Source organism: Dipodomys merriami, unplaced genomic scaffold (assembly GCF_024711535.1).
Source record: "Dipodomys merriami isolate MVZ:Mamm:240054 unplaced genomic scaffold, mDipMer1.0.p SCAF_3, whole genome shotgun sequence".
Taxonomy (NCBI): Eukaryota; Metazoa; Chordata; class Mammalia; order Rodentia; family Heteromyidae; genus Dipodomys; species Dipodomys merriami.
Window position 1 is genome coordinate 65,068,669 of NW_027204492.1, and position 22,137 is coordinate 65,090,805.

Here is a 22,137-nt window from a genome sequence, read left to right on the forward strand (position 1 = left end):
TCTCCAACTCCTCCCACCCTCCACCCCGAAATTGTAAAGTTCCTTTTCAACATAGGGTCGTGTACATCTCATTGATGCAATGATTCAACCTGTATCCTTATTTCAGCATTTTGTTATTTCCCTCCTCTCCCCAAATTAGAAAAATGTATATACAAGATGCAGGGCACCGGAATCAAATACAGTGAAAATGGGTTAAACCATGGGAAAAGAACACACACACACACACACACACACACACACACACACACACACACACACACCCCACACACACACACCCCACACACACAGAGCTCAGGGGCAGTGCCGGTGACCTGAGTTCAAACCCCAGAACTGTCAAAAACCAAAAGAAGTGAAAAGCATGTATAGAAAGTACCTGATTTTAAATAAAGTGATTAGGTTGAGACACACAAAGTTAGTAATGATGTGGTGACAACTTAGTCCTTGTAATGGATGAAAGAACATCTTACTGACTGGAACCTACATAAGCTCTCTGCCTAGTGAAAATATTAAAGACTTAAAGCTTATAATGTTTCATTTTAAGCTATGTTGCTGAGAGCAATGGAGGGGGAGACATATATAAAAAAGAATTGTATCCATTACTGATTACCTGATTCATGTAACTATAACCCTTCTGTATATCAACTCTACCCTAACAAACAAAATGTCCTCTAGTACAAAAAAAAAAAAAAACAAAAAACCTATGTTGCTATGCCAACTCCCTCACCTCCAGCAGCCCTAAGGTAATTGGGGAAGAGGAAGTGATTTCACAATAGCCTCTTGATGTCATACATTCTTATTACCTATGAATTCTGTCTCTAAGTCAGTAGAGCTGCTGGTGCCCCAGGAGTGCACACTGTCTCTTCCCCCTGGAGCCAGTATGGAGCCTCTACTTCGTCTCTACTGTGTCTTTTTTTTCCTGCCTTACTGCTTTGTTGGTAAGTTATAGAAACTTAAACATCTATTTCACTTTCTTTTTCCCTTGAATGTCTAAAGTCCTACCTGCTTTTCCCCAACCTCCTTTCTCTTACTTCCTATTCATTTCTAAACTATTTCACACACACACACACACACACACACACACACACACACACACACACACACACACACACACACACACACACACACACACACACCCCTCTTCTCCAGCAGCTGTTTCTCTTCTTATCCTATTCTGATTTTACATTTCTCCTTCGTCTCCACTTCATCCCTCTGCTTTCTCCTACTTGTTTTTAATCTCCCTGTGTTAGATGGAACATTTGGGGAGTACTATCCTTTATTCTAACTCTAGATTTCCTTTAATAAGTGCTCAGGAAAGGAGGGAGGAACCCAAGTATCAGATTGTGGTTATAGTAAGAATATTATTCACATTCACTCACACTAAGTAATAGTATGGTAAATAATGTGAAAATTAAGCCATAGTGAGTAGGTAACTGAAACTTCCCACCTGAGGCCATTCAAACTGAGTAAGCTAACTCTAAAACTAGAAATGTGATAGCATGAAGAAATTGGTTTTCATTGTTATTTTTCCCTTCTCATTCTTACCATGCTTCCCCCCCTTTTTTTTACAGTGCCTAAAGATTCAAAATTGGGCGAGGGCTCATTGATTCTAGGCGCAGCATCATTGGATAGCCTAAGTGAAATACCATGGATGGCTTCGATATCCGGATCTTGTCAAGGAATTGTTTTGAGTCGGTGGTGGATCCTGTCTACTGCGAACTGTGTCAAGAAAAAGTGAGTAGGGGAAGAAGCAATGTTGGGTGGAGGGGATTCAATGAATTTTGTTTTCATAACACCTATTGGTGTCTGCTTTCAGAGAAGCAGAGTGAGGAAGATGTTGATATGGATCTTTTTCTGGTACTGAAATCAAGTAAGGGGCTACTTACTATCCCTTTGTCAGCCTCTTTTTATTCATGCACTTTATTATTCCCTCACCTTATCATTCATTTTCTTAAAAACCATATAGTGCTCTTTGTCAGACTCAAAACTAAGTCTGCAGAGCCACACTTGATAGACATCTCTTTCATGACTTGTTGGTCTTAATGAGAATCATAGTATTTTTAATCAAAGATAAAGGAAAGTCTCTGCCATCTAAGCAAACTATATTGCATCACAAATATAAGAACTACAAGCTATTCTGACTCTAGTTAATACTATCTTATCTAGCACAAATTTTTTTTAATCTTTATTGAAAAGGTGATGAGCAGAGGTGGTTACAGTTACATAAGTAAGGTAATGAGTACATTTGTTTTTTAATTTAATTAATTTATTTTTACATGGAATTTTTTTTTTTTTTGGGTCCGGTCGTGGGACCTGAACTCTGGGCCTGGGCACTGTCCCTCAGCTCTTCAGCTCAAGGCTAGCGCTCTACCACTTGAGCCACAGCACCACTTCCGGCTTTTTTCTTTTTGCTTATGTGGTGCTGAGGAATGGAACCCAGGGCCTCAGGCATGCAAGGCAAGCACTCTACCACTGAGCCAACTTCCCAGCCCTTTACATGGAATTTTTAAAAAATGTTATTTTATTGTAAAGATGCTGTACAGAGGGGTTACAGTTACATGAGTAAGGTAATGAGTACATTACTTGTCGATCATTGTTACTCCTTCCCTTGTTGTTGTCCCACTATCCCTTCCCTCCCCCACCTCCCCCACTCCTCCCTACCTACCCCCCATCCCCTGCTCAAAGTTGTAAAGTTCATTTCCAATATGCTATCCTGTGGGTATCATTGTTGCAATGGGTCATCCTGTGTCCTGTTTCACTGTTTTGTCATTCCCCTTCCCCTCCCCAGATTAGAAAACTGTATATACAAGATACAGGGGGCCAAAATCAAGTACAGTGACACAGGGGATATACCATAGGGGAAGAACATACAAAGGAAAAAAAATCACATAGTATATTTAAAACAACAACAGACCTCGTGTCCATATCTTGGGGTTCATTTCACTTAGCATCATCTTATATGGTCATATGTCATATAGTCATATTCTGCTCATCTGATAAGATTATCCTATACCTATACAAATTATTGCAAAGGAGGGAAACCATGGGACCTAAATTTCTTTGGGACTGGCTTACTTCACTTAATATAATTGAATTTGTAGATAGCCTTTGCAGTATTGCCATTTTCACAATGTTAATCCTACCTATCCACGAGCACGGGAGGTTTTTCCACTTCCTTAGTTCTGCTTTAATTTCCTTTTTCAGGGTTTTAAAGTTTTCATCATAGAGGCCCTTCACTTCTTTAGTTAACTCCTAGGTATTTTATTTTTTTGTGGGGCTATTACAAAAGGAGCTGCTGTCCTGATTTCAGCTGCACTCATCTCACTGTTGGCATACAGAAAAGCCATTGGGGCCTGGGAAGGTGGCTCAGTGGTAGAGTGCTTGCCTTGCATGCTTGAGGCCCTGGGTTTGATTCCTCAGCACCACATAAGCAGAAAAAAAAGCCAGAAGTGGTGCTGTGGCTCAAGTGGTAGAGTACTAGCCTTGAGCTGAGGAGCTGAGGGACAGCACCCAGGCCCAGAGTTCAGGCCCCATGACCGGACCCCCCAAAAAAAAATTAAAAAAAAAGAAAAGCCATTGGTTTTGAGGGTTAATTTTATACCCTGCTACTTTGCCAAAGTTTCAAATCAGCTCTAGTAATTTAGGAGTGGAGTCCATGGGGTTCTTTAAATACAAGATCATGTCATCTGCAAAGAGGGAGAGTTTTACTTCATCTTTCCCATTTGTATCCCCTTTATGTGTGCGTCTTGTCTTATTGCTCTAGCTAGGCATTCTAATACTAAATTGAAGAGAAGTAGAGAGAGTGGACATCTTTGTCTTATTCTTGAGTTTAGAGGAAATGGCTTTAGCTTTTTGCCAGTAACTATAATGCTGGCTGTAGGTTTGTCATACACAGCCTTTATTGAGGAGTGTTCCATGAATTCCTAGTTTTTCCTAAGCCTTCATCATCAAGGGGTGTTAGATCTTGTCAAACGCTTTTTCTGCATCTATTGAGATAACCATGTGGTTCTTATTCTTGCTCTTGTTGATGTGATGAATTATATTAATTGATTTGCGTATATTGAACCAACTTTGCATCCCTGAAATGAATCCTGTTTGGTTGTGGTGTATGATTTTTTTTGATGAGTTGTTGAAGTCAATTGGCCAAAATAATGTTGAGAAGTTTTGCATCAATGTTCATCAAAGAAATGGACCTATAGTTCTCTTTCCCTCCTTTTTTTTTTTTTGCCGGTCATGGACCTGAACTCTGGGCCTGGGCGCTGTCCCTCAGCTCTTCAGCTCAAGGCGAGAGCTCTACTGCTTGAGCCACAGCGCCACTTCCAGCTTTTTCTGTTTATGTGGTGCTGAGGAATCGAACCCAGGGCCTCATGCATACAAGGCAAGCACTCTACCACTGAGCCACCTTCCCAGCCTATAGTTCTCTTTCTTTGATGAGTCCCTGTCTGTTTTTGGGATGAGGGTTATGCTGGTTTCATAGAATGAGGTTGGTAGTGAACTTTCACTTTCAATTTCATTGAAGAGTTTGAGGAGTATTGGTGTGAGTTCTACTTTGAAGACTTTGTAGAATTAAGCTGTGAATCCATCTGGTCCTGAGCATTTCTTGGATGGGAAGTCTCATTGCTATTTCTATTTCTATTGATATGTGTCTAGTTAGTTGGCTTAAATCTTCTTGGTTTAGTTTGGGTATATCAATATTTGTTAATATTCTTCCATTTGTTCCAAATTTTCAAAATTGTTAGCATAAAGGTTTGAGAAGTATTCCCTTATGATATGAATCTTGGTTGTTTCTGTGGTGATATTTTGATTCTCTGATTTTATTTGGGTGTGCTCTCTTCGTTTTTTGGTTAGATTTGCTAAGTCTGTCAACTTTGTTAATTTTTTCAAAGAACCAACTGTTTGTTGATTCTTTCTATTTTTTTTTACTAATTCATTTTATTGTTTTAATTTTAATTATTTGTTTCCATCTCCAGGATTGGGGTTTGGCTTGTTGCTCTTTTTCAAGGAGCTTCAGGTGGATTATTAAATTTTTGATTTGAGATCTCTCCAATTGGTTGATGTAGGAACTCAAAGCTATAAATTTGTCTTTGCTGTGTCCCAAAGAAGCTGATAATTTGTATGTTCATTTTTGTTAAATATCATAAACATTAGAATTTCTTTTATAATCTCTTCCATGACCCACTGGTGATTCAACAATGTGTTGTTCAGTTTCCATGTATTACAGAATTTTCTTTGGTGGCTTTTGGTGGTGAACTCTAACTTTAATCCCTTGTGGTCTGAGAGAATGCAGGGAATAATTTTAATGTTTCTGAATTTGTACAGATTTGCTTTGTGATCTAAAATGTAGCCTATTTTGGAGAATGATCCATGTGGCTGAGAACATGTATTCTGATGCTGCTGGGTGAAATATTTGGTAGATGTCTGTTAAGTCTAGTTCTATGCAGTTGTTTAGATCTGAGGTTTCTTTTTTGTATATATTTATTCTTGGAAAAGTACTGTACAAAAGGTTTACAGTTACATGAGTAAGGTAATGAGTACATTTCCTATGGAGCTTTGTTACCTCCTCCTTTGTTTTTCTCCTACCATCCCTTCCCTCCCCACATTTCCAACTCCTCCCTCTCCCACCCTCGAAGTTGTAAAGATCCTTTTCAACATGGGTCTTGTACATCTCATTGATGCAATGATTCAACCTGTATCCTTATTTCAGCATTTTGTTATTTCCCTTCCACTCCCCAAATTAGAAAAATGTATGTACAAAATTCAGGGCACTGGAATCAAATACAGTGAAAACGAGTTAAATCATGGGGGAAGAACATACAAAAGATGTAGGGTCTTGGTCCATCCCGCAGAAGACAGATGGGGTCCAAGGAAAGGTAAGTGCGCAGCTCGCCTGTTCCCCTGCTTCCCTTAGCCCCAGAGACAATCAGACGCAGCAGGGAGTCAAGTCAAGCAGGAACTCATTTATTACCACACAGCAAGCACTTTTTAAAGCAAAAGACTGTGTGGCATGGGAGAGGAGGAAAAGGAACCAACCAATCACTGTAAATGTCACCCTATCATGCTCCTAAGCTTTCTATACTTTCCCTGCTGTCCACGAGCTGTTCACGCACTGATATCACTTCGCCTGATTGTAGTATCCAATCAGATTTTAATGTAAACGACTCGGGCTCTGCCCACTCAACTTCCTCTAAGCGCCATCTTTGCTGCCCATGTGCCCTACAGATTCCCCTTTTTGTTTTAATGGCAGACCCAATTCTTTGCTGAGGTTCAGGTCAGGGCACCTCTTACAAAGTTCGCCCAATTGGCACCTCTTCTTTCTGAGGTTCGCCTAAGGTAGGGGGTAATCTTCGGCACTGACCTTATCATAATGGACCCGGAGACCCATGAGTTGGATCTCTTGGGCTCTATTCTTTTTAATATAACCTCAACCCTCACATCCTTCCCACCTTCCAGTTAGTTATCCTTTCCCCCTCCTCTGTAAAGGTTATTTTAACAGGATTACATCGGTAAGAATAACATTGGCCACACAGGGGGTTCGAGGCAAGTCTGGGGGGTGAGATTCGCCAGACAAGGATAGGGCCCTTGTGCATGATACAAGAGGCCATCCCAGTTACCTCACATCCCCACCTAGCACAGTAATAAACATCAGCCTCACCACAGTTAGAAATGTCCGAATCAGTTCGATTTTTTCCTGGGCATATATAAAAGTCAGTATCTAGTAAGGTCGTCCTCTTCAGAACATGGGAGCAGCCTGGGTATTGGGGGTCCCACACATGAGGCACGATGCATCCTCGTGGGCGCCCACACTCAGGCCATCCTTGGTGAAGGGGGTCCAATCTCCCACCTCCCAGGACCCTCTAGCCAGGTCACAGAGGTCAAAATGAAGGTCAGGACACCAGGCCGAAGGGACAGCTTCCCTTGTGGTGATGATTTCTCCATTGCCAGTGCTGATCACTGCCCAGGTCACCCGTTGAGGTGGATGTAGATTTCGTAGGGCCATTGCCAGGACTGGTAGGGTTAGGACAGCCATCAGCTGGAGTATCACCATCTGCAATTGTTAAGGAACACAAGAGTTTCTCAAGGGCCCTTGGGGATGGTTAGTGGTTATCTTTTTAGCTTTCCCTCTTTTAAACACAAGCCTCGGCCACCATAGCCATTTTCTTTTCTTGTTGGTTAGTTTATCCTTGGGCATCCTCCTGTATAGAGGAAATGGGTAAAAACTTAAGGTTCCTGGCTGGGATCCAAATGGGGGCTGTCTCCCCTATGGGAAAAATGCATCCAAATCCCCTGCCCATAGTAACTAGGGGGTCAGGTCCTCTCCATTGTTGTGTCAGGGGGTCCTTCCACCTGACTTTCACTTGGGGCTTAGGGTTTAGTTGTCCTCAGTGCTTCTGAAATCTGGATTCAGTTGCTCCTTTTGAAAGATTTAAAATGTTAATGGTAAACAAAGCTATCTGTAACTGTATATGGGGGCTAACTCCCCCTTTTTGTTTTCATGATTGCTCCTTAAGATATTGGTGATTTCTTTCTAAAATTGCTTGGCCTTGGGGATTATAGGGAAATCCTGTAGTATGATTAATATGCCATTTGTCAAAAAACTCTGACATTGCTTTACTAACAAAACAGGGTCCATTATCTTTTTTTTTTTTTTTTTTTTGGTCCAGTTGTGGGGCCTGAACTCTGGGCCTGGATGCTGTCCCTCAGCTCTTCAGCTCAAGGCTAGCATTCTACCATTTGAGCCACAGTGTCACTTCCGGCTTTTTTTTCTGCTTATGTGGGGCTGAGGAATTGAACCCAGGGCCTCAGGCATGCAAGGCAAGCGCTCTACCACTGAGCCACCTTCCCAGTCCGATTATTGGTTTTAACTTGTGCTGGTAGACCCAAGGTGGCAAAGCATTGAAGAAAATGTGCTTGTGAATGTTTAGTTCTTTCTCCTGAATGTGCTGTGGCTCAGCATGCTCCTGAGTAGGTATCTATAAAGACAAAGATATATTTAAACATACCAAAGGCTAAGAAATGAGTAACATCAGTTTGCCAGTGGATGTTAGGTTTAAGGCCCCTGGGAGGGGTTCCCCATCCTTCTAATAGGCCCCTAAGGGTACCTCATATGGGCATTCCTACTACTTCCATCCTATCATTCACCCTGCGTAAATCTTGGAACATACACTAGGCTTCAGATGCTTTTTGGATAACAAATACGGGTGTGTTCCAGGACTCATAGAGGGGCATGTGTGCCCAAGGTTTATCTGTTCTTCCATCTGAAGGTGGAGGGCTACAAGCTCAGGTTTGGTCAACGGCCACTGCTCCACCCAAATAGGGCATCCCAGTTTCCACCTAATGGGAGGTACTTGGGGGCAGTGGCCTTTAGGATTGGGGGTGCACCTGAGTGGGTCCCTTATATTCTTCTCTGTAATCATGAAAGTTAAAAAATCCTTTTCCTTAACTCCCTCTAGATCCCATTTAAGCCTTTGTGCTTCTTCTCCATAGGACGCTCGATGGTCCGTAGTAACCACAGCATCCATTTGTCTTAGCATGTCTTGCCCTAGTAAATTGGTGGTGAGGTTTTTTTGGCCACTAAAGGGCGTACCTTTCCCTGTTCTCCATCTGGGCTAGTTTGTTTCATAAGGGCAACCATCTCTTTGGACTGGGAGTTGCCCCCTACCCCCAATATCGGGGCCCCGGGTGCAAGCTTCCAGTCCAAGGGCACTTCCTCCTCCCTGAGTATGGTTCAATCTGCCCCCGTGTCAATTAGGCAGTGAAACTGCTTCCTGCCTATGAAAATATTCATTTTAGGGTGGAGTCTTTCCACGGGGGAGGTGGGGTGGGAGGGGGGGACAGTCCTATGGGCCTGGGTAGTCTTGCCATGAGGCTGCCTGAGCCTTACAGCAAAGGGGGCTCCTCCTTGAGTTAACGGGGCTGGAGGACACCCATCCCCTAGTTTAAAGGCTTCCAATCGAAATCAAATTTGGATCAACAATCCTTTTTCCAATGATATCCCTTCCTGCACCTGGCGCAAGGTGTAGGGGGTGGTTTGGACCCCCCCCCCCCGGGCCGGTTGGCGGGGGGGGGGGGGATTGTTGTGAGCAGTCCCTCTTAAAGTGCCCTTCCTGCCATCATTTAAAACAAGTCCCTCTCCCCGATGGTCTTGGGGTTCCTTGGCCCTGGGCTGCCAGCGCCTGGGTAATAGCCTCAGTGATTGCAGATGTCTGAGCCTGTAAAGCTAAAGCTAGTGATTGGGACTGGTGCTGTTGCGTTCCCACATCCTGTGAGGCCACCACCCATCTGCTCAGGGAACTCTCTCTCAATCCCGCGCAGGCCATGCGGTGGTCTGCATTCATCCCTTCCCAGACCAGTAGCTTTACAGATTGATCCCAGAGGTCCCCTGCCGGCAGCCTGTGGTGAACACTCTGTTGGACTCGGTCTAAAAAATCAGGTAGAGGCTCACCCGGTTTTTTTCTCATTCCTGCTATGGGGGGACTCAGTAGGCCCATCAGACAGTTTGAACCATGCGGCAAGTCCTGCCTGCCTCACCTGGTCACGGTACGGGCCAGGTATTGCGGCCTGTTGGACGCCAGTGGAGTAGGCTTCCCCCATCCCTGTTAACATGGCGTAGGTAATAGGTATCTCGGGTTGAACCTGCCAGTTATTCTCCACCCACACTCTACATTCCTCCTTAAAGAAGGCACACCATTTAATAAACTTACAACTGGTGAGGACAGCTTTGGCTACATCCAGCCAGTCCTTAGGGACACAGGGGTGATAAGCAATGTCCTGTAATAGGGTCTGGGCCCAAGGAGAGTTCGGGCCATCCTCCGCCACAGCCTTGCGGAGCTCTTTAAGATCTTTAGCTTCCCATGGATACCATTCCAAGGGCCTGTTAGCTCCTGGAGCTGGATATGCTTGGGGAAGCAAATCCTGTGGCCCAGGGTCCGGGCTCCCGGGTGGCTCTTCCTTTACAGGGTAGGCCTTCCAGTAGGTGACTTCCCCAGCCCTCGGCCCCTCTGTGGAAGGTCGGTAGGGGTCCCGGTCTCGAAGGTCCCTCTGTAGGGTCGCGTAGGGCATCATACCTCCCCTACAATCGGGGGAATAGGGTGGGGGCCTAGGACCATCAGGGGCACCCGAGTCAGAGGGGGTAACCTTCACCTTTGTCTTGACTTCCACTGTGCATGCTTCTGTCTGATCAGTGTGTTCTCGTTGAATTTGACCCATTCCTTTTCCTTCTCACTTCCCAAGTCCTCCTTTACTCCCTCTAGGCCTAATGTTGCCTCCTCCTCCTCCTCCTGCGAAATAGCATTACCCATACTAAGGGTTTCACTTACCCTGAGAGACCGCTTAGCCTCGGCCAGTATATTTTCCTTTTGTGCCCCACGTTGGGCACCAGATGTTGGGTCTTCGTCCATCCTGCAAAAGACAGATGGGGTCCAAGGAAAGGTAAGTGTGCAGCTCACCCTTTCCCCAGCCTCCCTTAACCCGGGAAACAATCAGAAGCCTCCCTTAGCCCCGAGACAATCAGACGCATCAGGGAGTCAAGTCAAGCAGGAACTCGTTTATTACCACACAGCAAACACTTTTTAAAGCAAAAGACCGTGTGGCATGGGAGGGGAGGAAAAGGAACCAACCAATCACTGTAAAGGTCACCCTATCATGCGCCTAAGCTTTCTATACTTTCCCTGCTGTCCACGAGCTGTTCACGTACTGATGTAACTTCGCCTGATCGTGGTATCCAATCAGATTTTAACGTAAACAACTCAGGCGCTACTCACTCAACTTCCTCTTAGTGCCATCTTTGCTGCCCATGTGCCCTACAAAAAGAAATTTAAAAAATCACGTTACATTATAAATACATTAAAAACAACAGCAAGAAAGATTAAAACCACTTGTGTCTCTATCTTGGGGTTCATTTTGCTTAGCATCATCTTATATGGTCATATGTACATAGCTTTTGAACTTTTCTGCTTGCCCTAGACATATACTAGTTATTGCAAATAAGGGAAACCATGGGATCTATGTTTCTTTGGGCTTGGCTTACTTCACTTAATGTAATTTTTTTCCAAGTCTTTCCATTGCCTAACAAATGGAGCAGTGTCATTCTTTCTGATAGAGGCATAGAATTCATATATATATATATATATATATATGCATATATGCATATATAATATTTTCTTGATCCATTCATTTACTGAGGGGCATCTGGGTTGGTTCCATATCTCAGCCATGGTAACTAATGTTGCAATAAACACAGTTGTGTTGGTAGCTTTAGTGTAGCCTTGTTTGTAATAGTTTGGGTACATGCTCAAACGTGGGATTGCTGGGTCATAAGGGAGATCTATGTGGAGTCTTTTGAGGAACCTCCATGCTGCTTTCCAAAGTGGTTGAACAAATTTACACTCCCACCAACAATGCAGTAGGGTTTACTTTTGGCGACATCCCCTCCAGCATCTGTTGTTATTAAAGTTCTTGATTATAGCCATTCTAAGGTGAGGTGGAATATCAATGTTGTTTTGATTTGCATCTCTTTTATGGCCAGAGAAGTGGAGCATTTCTTCATGTGTCTATTGGCCACTCTTATTCCTCTTCAGAGAAGTTTCTCTTTAAGTCTTTAGCCCACTTATTTATTGGGCAGTTGTTTCTTTGAGGATTTCTTGTTGGGGGATTTAATTTTTGAGTTCTAAGTATATATTAGATATGAGGCCCTTGTCCATTGTATGGTTAGTGACGATCTACTCCCAATCTGTGGGCTTTCTATTGATCTTGTTAGCTATGTCCTGTGCCATGAAGCTCTGCAATTTTAGGCAATCCCATTTGTCCAACCTTTCTCTGATTTGTTGTGTTTCTTGGTCTTTATTAAGAAAATTTCAGCCTGTGCCAAGGAGCCCTAGGGTTCCTCCTATTCCTTCCTGTAATGTTTTCAGGGTGTCTGCTTTGACTTCAAGATCTTTGATCCATTTGGAGTTGATTCTGGGAGATGGGGATTATATACAGTTTTAATCAGTGGTCCAATCTGTCATGAAGTTTGAATCTGGACCAAAGGCATAACTCGATGGGCCATTTTGACCCAGTCAAAATGAATACAGATACAGACCAGCTCAACAACAAACCAGTAGGGATCAGTGGACTATGGAAATTAAAAAAGGAGCAGAGGACCAAAAATTAAGAGGTTTAAGGAGAATTAGGAGAAAATAAGATTTGAGGAATGTAGGGAAGGAAAGGAAGAGAGGGAAGGTAAGATGTGAATTCAGCAATAGGAAAAAGAGATAAAGAAAAAATAAAGAAGAGAAAAAACAAAAAGAAGGAAAAAATATAAAAAAATTAAAAAGAAAAAAATTATAAAAAGTATAAACAAACAATACTACAATTAAAGGTACTAAGATTGAGAAATTGTGAATTGAGTAATCGATGTCTGAATTAAGTATAGACACAGTGAAGGAGGAGGCCTAATAATCATTCTTAGCTAACTAGCTAGGGTTGAACAGAACAATTAAGTAGAGAAAAAAAAAACAAAAAGAACAAAAGGGAAAAAGGAAAAAAATAAAAATACTGAAAAAAGTAGAATTTTTTTAAAAATAAATTTATTAGAGCCAGGTGCCGGTGGCTCACACCTGTAATCCTAGCTACTCAGGAGGCTGAGATCTGAGGATCGGGGTTCAAAGCCAGCCTGGGCAGGAAAGTTCGTGAGACTCTTATTTCCAATTAAACACTAGAAAATTGGAAGTGGTTCTGTGGCTCAACTAGTAGAGCGCTCACCTTGAGCTGAAGAGCACAAGGACAGTGCCCAAGCCGAGTTCAAGCCCCATGATTGACAAAATAAATCATTAGAAAAAAGAACTCTTCAACTTATTTGGGATATCTTGTGTCTCCCTGGTCTTTGATCCATTTGAGGTCTTTGATCCATTTGAGGTCTTTGATCCATTTGAGGTCTTTGATCCATTTGGAGTTGATTCTGTTGCCAGGTTATATATAAGGATCTAGCTTTAGTTTTCTGCAGGTGTTTAACCAATTTTGCCACACCATTTACTGAAGAGGTTGTCTTTCTTCCATTCTGTTTTTTAAAATCTCCCTTATGGAAGACTAGGTGTGTTGGTTCATTTGTGGATCTTCAGTTCTGTTCCATTGGTCCTCAGGTCTGTTTTTGTGCCAGTACCAAGCTGTTTTGATTACTATGGCTTTGTAGTAGTTTGAAATTTGGTATTGGTATTCCTGCAGCACTGTTCTTTCTGTTAAGGATTGTTTTTGCTATTTGGGGTCTTTTATTGTTCCATATGATTTTTTTGGTTGCTTCTATTAGATTGAAGAATAAGGTTGGAATATTGATAGGCATTGCATTGAATTTGTAGATAGCCTTTGGCAGTATTGCCATTTTCACAATGTTAATCCAGGAGAATGGGAGGTTTTTTCCACTTCCTTAGTTCTGCTTTAATATCCTTTTCCAGGTTTTTGAAGTTTTCATCGTAGAGATCCTTCACTTCTTTAGTTAACTCCTAGATATTTTATTTTTTGTGGGAACAGCAGTATTTATAAGGCGAAGGTCCTGTACCAGGCGGAACAAGCCATTAGTTTTGGCTACTGTTAAGATGGGGGTATTCTAGGAGGAGTTAGTAGGGGTGTAATAGCCCTTTTCTTAGAAGTCTTTTATAATTGGTTGCAGTCCCAGAAGACTGCGTGCAGTGAGGGAGTGAGTACTGGAGTTATGATTTGAAGCATTGGGGCCCCCTCAGAGAGATATGAATAGGAGGGTGGTGTTTAGCAGAAGAGGGATTGTGGATATCCCACACCTTGGGGTCTATCTTGGCAGGTGGAAAAGGGAAATCCAAGGGGTCGCTAGGTGAGCCTACTAAAGCTATCAACAAAGAGATCATGGGGGAGACCAAATCAATATCACATTGTGCTAGTTGGGAAGGGCATAGGGTAACAGAGGCTCCAAATTTGGCCAAAAGGCCTCTATCCAGCAGTGTAGTTGCATCGTGGGGAATAACAAGGAAGGAGTGACAGAAGGTCACTCCTGAAAAAAGTCAAATTGCAGGGTTTTTTTGGGGGGGGGTTGTATGGTTTTCCCCTCTACCCTGACTATGGAGGTATTTGCTAGGTAAGTCTGGCCATGGAACTCAGTGAGCACTGAATAATAGCACCTATGTCTACCAAAAGCGATATCATTTTACCTGCAACCATGATTGTCACCCTGGGCTCCTGTGTGGTGATGGGAGTTGTCGGGGCCAGGAGTCCAGGGCCTCTTCAGTCTTCTCTGGCAGCCAGTCCCAGAATGTCAGGAGTAGGCAATGGGGGCCTTAGTGGATGGCCACCATCCCTGAAGGATGATGGACAGTCCACAGCCCAAAGCCTGAAACCTTGCACTTGGGGCATGGTCAGGTTGGCTCACATGACTGTGGGCAGGCTGGGTCCCTGTGGCCTAACTGGCCACATCAGTAGCATGGCTTCTTCAGGGGGCAGGTTCCCCTGCATTGCCCCTTTCAACCACAGACATAGCAGGGCTCAGGTAGATCCCCTTGGGAAGGGGTTGGTTGCAAGGCTGGAAGCTGGTAGATTTTGGCTAGCATCTGGTACTTGAGCTGTTTGGCCTTTTTCTCCTTGCCGTGATACACCTTAAAAGCCACCTCCATAGCCTCACCAGTGGGTGTTAGGGGCACCTGTCTAGTTTTTTTTTTTTTAATTTATCCCAGATGTCTGGAGCAGATTGATTAATAAAATGAGTCATTAAACAGCATTGTCCATCCACTGACTCAGGGTCTAGGTTACTATATTGAAGGAGGGTCTGACTCAGTCTGGCCCAAAAGGCAGATGGGTTTTCATTTTTGTCTTGTATGACTGTGGCCATTTTGTCATAGTTGATGGCTGTGTGGCCTGCCTGTTTGAGACCCTCCATGATACAGGCAATAAATTGATTTTGCCTTTGGTGACCATCCCGGGAATTGTAATTCCAGTGAGGCTCCTGGTCAGGCACTGCCTCAGTCCCAATTGGGTGACTGGGGGTGGTCCGGTGGGTCTCATCTGCATAGTGGTGGGCCTTTTCCCAAAAATCCCGCTGTTCCCCTGGTAAAAGGGTATTACTCAAGATTACATATACATCAAGCCAGGTTACCTCATATGATAGGAATACAAGCTGCAGCACCTTGATATAGGCAGTGGGATTGGCGGAGAAAGACCCCAGGTGCATCTCAATCTGTGCTAGATCATTTAATGAGAATGACTTATGCACTGTGACTATGCCATCAGCCTCTGCCACCTTGCTTAACAGAAGAATGTGGACTGAGGTGGAACTCTGAGCTGTAGCAGGCTCTTGGGTCTGGATAAGGATGGTCCTCAATGTTTCTGCAAGGCAAAGAACAACCTCCAGGGCATCTTTCAGCTGAGACAGCTGGTTCACAGTGGCCAGGACAGGGTGCTTTTGTCCTGTGGGGGAAGAGGGGTGCCAACGGAAGGGGGCCTTGGCCTTGGATGGTGCGGGAGTGGAGGGTGTGGGAGCAGGTGACCAGTGGGCTGAGGGCTGCTGGCTCAATGGCGGGGTAGGGGGCTGCCACCTCCAGTGGAGGTCCCACCCCCCACCCCCTTAAGTGGAAGTTCTACCTCCTTTAGTGGAAGTCCCACCTCTTCTGTCACAATAGGAGGGGCTATTGCCCCATGTGTTCGAAATGGCGGCGACTCATCAACAGGATCTGGAATAGAGTTTGGGTTATAAGCTGGTGGCCTTGTGGCCAGGAGGAGTTGGGCAGGAGAATTTAAGGACTCAGGAAGAAGTTTAGTTTGGAGGAAGGAGAGAAAAAAAGAGATAGCATCTACGTAACTGGCCTCCTTTAACCTGCCCAACCACCTGCAGAAGCTGGATAGATCCCATACAATATCAGGATTCAGTGTCCCATGAATGGGCCAGTGACTATTTGGTCCAGATCTCAGAACAGAAGTATATGAGCTCCTGTGAATCAATGACAGGTTCAAGTTGGAGTACTTTTAGTTTATTTAAGGACAACCCAAGGGGGAGTCCTGAGGAATGTCCCACCCCTATGGTAAGTGACCTGGAACCAAAAGCTTGCTTCAGAGCATCCTCAGCAGTGCAATTTGGCTCAAAAAGTGAGAAACAACCAGTGGGAAATGTTGCCACATTTCTTCAAAGCATCCCTCGCCCCACAAATTATAGAGTTCATTTCTAACCTAGCATCTTGTGGGTATCATTGTTGTATTGGTTCACCCTTTGTCCTTTGTTTCTTCATTTTGTTATTCCCCTTCCCTTACCCAAATCAGGTAGACATATAAACCACACACAAGGTACCGGAATCAAACACCGTGACTACAGGGGATAAGCCAAAGGGGAAAAGAAAAAAAGAATTTCATAGAGTACATTAAAAACAACAACATAAAAAAAACCCTCTTGTTCCATATCTTGGAGTTCATTTTGATTAGCATAGTTTTATATGGTCATATGAACATCCTATTGAGCTATTTTGATCCTCTGTTAGGGCTGTCCTAGACATATACTAATAGTTACATCATTTATACTTTTGACCTCTGCATTCACACGAGAAAGCGTACTGGAGAATCTTCATTTTCATTAGCATTAATTGCATTGTTATGAATATTTTCTTTAGGAAAATGTCTCATCTGGATATTTCAGGAATCAATGACCCAGAGAATATCCAACACGGGCAGCGTATATGTATTCATCCTAAATTTGATCCTGAAGGTGGAAAAGATCCTGTGAAAGCAGATATTGGCTTGATTCTTCTTGATGAGGCTCTTGAATCTGACACTATATCACTATCTCAATCTCCAAATGTATCCTTGAAAAGCTGTGCTAGATGTCAATATGACAATTGCCAGGTGTATCAATTTAAAAGTAAGTAAAAAGAACTAAGCTGCAATATTTTGTAAGTTTAGCTTCAGTAATTTTCCAAGATAATTAATGTTCTGGAGGTGAGAGAAATCTCTAGAGGAAAATTGGAGATCTTAAGTCCAGGAGGCTCCAATTCATTGGAGATTAAACTGAAGCATAAGGGAGGAACAGATTATCCCTGAGTGTAATCAATATTTCAACCAATAAGTAGAAAGCAGATTAAAGAAGGTGTGAGAGGTTCAGAAAGTGCAAGGAAAAAAATATGGTGTGAAAGGAGAGGAAGAAAATGGAGGTGAAAGGGAAAATGTTTTGGGAAGACTATGGGATTTGCATTTGAGTGATGATGACAAATCAAGCCAGAGATTGGGTGGCCTGTATCTCAATATTATCCATCATTCATTCCATTAGGTAGCAAGGACTTTGTATCTGCCCGAGTGAAGAAAGTACCAATTCATCTTCTGGATCTATCGGTCTGCCACCACGAACAATCTGACCTGAAGAAGAATGAAGGATTTTGCATTCAAGGCCAACTACTCCAAGACTGTTGGGTATTTATACCACTAGGGCAAATAGGAAGAATGGGAGGGAAATGTAAATATATAGAATTTTATAAATGTGAGAGTGAAGGAAATTTGACAAAGGCAAGTAAATGAATCTGGGAAGTTTCATTGGATATTTAAGAGGCAAAGATTTTACCACAGGGAACACTTTTGAAGCCAGTGATTAAATTCAGAGAAAGGAGTTGGTGCTATTTAGGGGATAAGAATGGGGTAAATTGCTATTAAAGGCAAACCCTGCCAAAAACTTAGTGAAGTCTCATTGCAGTTAATAAGTTGAGTGGGGTGGCATATGCCTCTCATTTTAGCTATGCAGGAAGCATAAATAGGATCACAATTTAGGCCAGTCAACAAAATATGAGTCCCTCTTTGAAAAAACGAAATAAAGCAAAAAGGGCTAAAGGCATGGATCAAGAGATAAATGTCTGCCTAGTAAACATGCCCTGAATTCAAAATCTCAGTAGGGCATAAAAGACATGAAAATACATGAGCTATTTTAAATGTTATAGCCTCTTTGTATGCACTATAATAAACAGAGGATGGTTCAAACTTAAGTGTGAGAAAGTTTAAAAGATTTAGGTCACCCATCACACACTGAAAGGATGCAGAAAATAAAACCCAGTACTGGGCTTATAATGTAATATACTAGTATGATAGAGGGCATATGAAATGTAGCAAGATATCTTGGATAACTTGAAAGCATGTACAGACATAATATTGAAAGATTTCAAGATAAACCTAGAACTGGGAAGATTGTTGACTGCATTAGTGAAGGATGGGATGTGCATGAGAGATGAGGACTTAAGTAAACTTGAATGGAACTGTATTTTATTGAGAGGTAAACAATGAATACAAAATTAAGGAGGTTATAGCTAGGACTTCTGAACAACCAATCACAAGAGATAAAGTGTCGATATTATTTCTGTAGATACATTGAGTATTAGACCTTGTGCCAATCTGTAGAAACATACTGTTGTAGCAGTACTTTTTTAATGTGCTGGTCCTGGGGCTTGAACTCAGGGCCTAAGCACTGTCCCTGAACTTTTTTGCTCAAGGTTAGTACTTTATCACTTGACCTACAGCTTTATTTCTGGCTTTTTGGTGATTAATTGGAGATAAGAGTCTCCCAGACTTTCCTGCCTAGGCTGGCTTTGCACCCTGATCCTCAGATCTTAGCCTCTTGAGTAGCTGGTATTATAGGTATGGGCCACCATTAAGTTTGAGGCTGGACACTAGTAACTCACACTTGTAATCCCAGGTACTCAGGAAGCTAAGATATAAGGATCAGGGTTCAAAACCAGGCTGAGCAGGAAAGTCTGGGAGACTCATCTCCAATTAAGCAACAAAAAAGCCAGAAATGGAGCTATGGCACAAGTGATAGAGTGCTAGCCTTGAGCAAAAAAGCTTAAAGACAGCACCCAGGTCCTGAGTTTGAGATAAGTCTTAGGCATCTATATTCAGTTGGTTGTGGAGTCTGAAGGCTTCTAATTAGCCCTAACATTTGCTACATTCTCCTTTCTTTTCTGTGTTTCAATTATGTGTGCCCCTGCTTTAAAGTGTTAACTCTTAGAAGCTCCTTGTGCCTTACACAGCTCATGAATTGTATGAATAGCTGACTACATAAGTGATATGTGTGTGTACGTAATGCTATATATTACACACACACACACACACACACACACACACACACACACACACACACACACATATATATTTATATATTTCTTTTTTTTCTTGGTTTCCTTACTCAGGTACAGCAAGCTAGTCCCATCCTATGTTTTCTAAAGAACCATTTGGAACTGGTAGGCCTGGTACATAGGGCTTCAAATATATGTCATTACCCTGCCATCATCGTCAGGACAGCTCCCTACTTTACCTGGCTGAAACGATTTATCAAGGCATCCAAGAAGCAAACAAATTCCCCGCCATCAAATATCCGTTGTAGGGTAGAGAGTGATCATATTCCCCCAATCCTGCACGGCCCCGAGTATACCCCAACCATGGTCTCACATAAGCATTCGATAGAGTCTTTGGACATTTCCGTACCAACGAAACCATTAAAAGATTCCTCTGGGATGTTCACTTTGAAAGAGGTGCAAACTTCCACTGAAAGTCATAAACATACTCTTGGAAGAAGCCAAGTTTCAAAAGTTGGCAAATTTCTAGTTGAGCCGATGCGGACAGCCCCTATTGCCAGATTTTCAGAAAGTGACAGAAATAATTCAGTCCAATATAATCGAACAACCCCTTCACATGATAAGGATTTTTCAAGGGACTCTGTAATAGCTTCCACAGCTAAATCTTCTTTACCTCAGCTCATTTCTGATACATCTTCAGCATATGATTCCAATAAGCCTGATACAGGAAAAGCTTCGAGTTCTTCTGAGGAAACATGGAACCGAGTCATGGCCGAAATAATCAAACAGTGGAGTCCCCCCCTAGAGGAAGAGGCTCAATCCACAAATGCCCATAGCACTACCAAAGCTGGATCTTGGGTTCAATCTAGTGGCAATACGGGTAAATATGACAGCACAAGTAAATATGGTACAGAAACTACTGCAAATATGGAGGGGTACATGGATTCCTTGATGTCTTATACGGGTAATTCTTGGAGCAAAACTAAACCATCACAAGTTCCTTCAGAGGTCCCCTTGGAGTTTTTAACACCAGATGAAACCATGAAGAAATCTAAGTCCTGGCATACTATTTTTAAAGGTGATAATGAGGATTCACAAGTTATTGGTAGCACATGGATTCCTCCAACTGGAACAGTTGAACCATGGAAATCCTCTACTCAATATCATCATACTATGAGGGCCCACACTCGCAATCCAACTGATTCAGTAAGATTCCAAACTCGTCCTACAACACAGAAGGAGAATTTCCACATGCTACCAATAGCCAAAGTGTATGCATCTAAATCTCCTAAAATAGTTACATATCGGCATACCAATGATGATTTTGAGGACAAGCACACCGGATATCATGTTCAATCTACTATAACCCCATCACAAGGCCGCTCTCCCATTGGGCCCAGGATTCATCCTATAACTGACTTTGAACTGGACTTTGTCGAATAACATAATGGAAAGAAATCAAAGTTCTTTATGGACTTAAGTCCCTTACTGAGACTTATTTACTGTCACAACAGTTAAAACATTGTTTTAATGGAAAAACCATGTAAAATGTATAACCTTGAAGAAATTAAAATAACCAGCTGAAAACAGTTGCTGGTTTTGTGAATTAACCATTGTTTTCTGTTGTGCTTTTTCATCTTTTAAGAGGGTTAATGGTTAGTTTTTTTTAGCAAAAAAGTTACATGCAGATCAACTTCATATTTTAAAGGTTTATATTTGAAAATGATATTCTGAGATAATTGTAGAGTCACATACATTTTCAAGAATTATATGGAGAGGTTCCATGTCTTCTGACATATTTCCCTAATTTAACGAATCTTGGACATCTCATTGTAAAACAATGAGGGGTGAGGGGTTGAAAAGTTGGGGGATGGGGATAGGGGAGTGGAGAGGGGTGGTGGAGAGGAGAAAGGATGGTATGGGGAAGCAGAAGGAGGCAACAATGCTTGATAAGAAATGTACTCACTATCTTGTCCATGTAATTGTAACCCCTCTGTATGGTATTTTCACAATAATTTTTTTAAAAAGGAATCTTGGAACAGAAATGGAGGGACAAAGGGTGAACAAGTGCAGTAGTGGTACTCAGTAAACACTATGAAAGTGATCTATACAACTTTGGGGTGGGAATGGGAGGGGGAAACTAGGACCGAGCAAAGGAAGGGGTGACACTGCCCAGAAAGAAATATACTCATTACCAGACATATGAAATGCTAACCCTCCTACCAACTTAATAATAAATGACAAAAATTAATAAAAACTTTAGAACATGATTTTATAAGTATAACATTCCAATTAGGATATTAATGTAGCTGCAAGTCATCCATCTTATTTACATTTCCCAGGTTTTATGTGTGTGTGCTTTTCTGGTGCAATTTTATCATGCATGTTGATCCATCAGGATAGAGAAAAGTTCTATCACCACAAAGATCCCCCAGGTTAGCATTTTCCAGTCCTAGCCCCTACCTTCCCACCAGAACCTTGTCTCTCTTAACATCCATTAATCAATCTGTTCTCCATCTCAGTCACTTAGTCACTTTGAGAATTAAAAATGGAGTCATATAGTATTTGACCTTTTGGAGTCTTTGACTTTTTTTTTTTTTGTCAATCGTGGTGCTTGAACTCTGGGCCTGGGCGCTGTCCCTCAACTCTTCAGCACAAGGCTAGTGCTCTACCACTTGAGCCACAGCACCACTTCTGGTTTTCTCAGTGGTTTATTGGAGATAAGAGTCTCACGGCCCTTCCTGCCCAGGCTGGCTTTGAACTGTGATCCTCAGATCACAACCCTCTAAGTAGCTAGGATTACAGGCATGAGCCACCACGTCTGGCTTTCTTTGACCTTTTTTTACTCAGCATAATTCTTTCAAGATTCATCTAAGTTATTGCATGTATCAATCTTTTCATTTGTTCAACTATCTTCCAAAAAGTGGATGGACCACTTCTTCAGCCACTCATACACTGAAGGTTATCTGGATTGTTTCTAATTTTAATATTATAAGTAATATTTTCTATGGATATCAATATGCAAACAGTGATCCTCAGATTTCAGCATCCTAAGTAGCTAGGATTGTAGGCATGCACCACCAGTGCCTGGTCATATTAAAATTTGTAT

The 22,137-nt window shown here is 42.4% G+C and overlaps 1 protein-coding gene across 1 annotated transcript; it reads left to right on the forward strand.

Moving 5' to 3' along the window:
- The first annotated feature begins 877 nt into the window (after positions 1 to 877).
- Positions 878 to 20,638, forward strand: LOC138839509 (uncharacterized). Its single transcript, XM_070039079.1, has 5 exons — positions 878 to 935; positions 1,569 to 1,731; positions 16,590 to 16,837; positions 17,243 to 17,382; positions 19,143 to 20,638. Exons 1-5 carry the CDS (start codon positions 878 to 880, stop codon positions 20,469 to 20,471), a joined length of 1,938 nt encoding a protein of 645 aa, XP_069895180.1. The 3' UTR covers positions 20,472 to 20,638.
- Positions 20,639 to 22,137: the final 1,499 nt, after the last annotated feature.

What these genes read in the sequence shown, in the direction of transcription:
- LOC138839509 (XM_070039079.1), top strand. Translation starts at nt 878, where the DNA reads ATGGAGCCTCTACTTCGTCTCTACTGTGTCTTTTTTTTCCTGCCTTAC. An exon ending in CCTGCCTTACTGCTTTGTTG is followed by an intron (nt 936 to 1,568) that starts GTAAGTTATAGA and finishes TTTTTTTTACAG; the next exon opens with TGCCTAAAGATTCAAAATTG. An exon ending in GCGAACTGTGTCAAGAAAAA is followed by an intron (nt 1,732 to 16,589) that starts GTGAGTAGGGGA and finishes TATTTTCTTTAG; the next exon opens with GAAAATGTCTCATCTGGATA.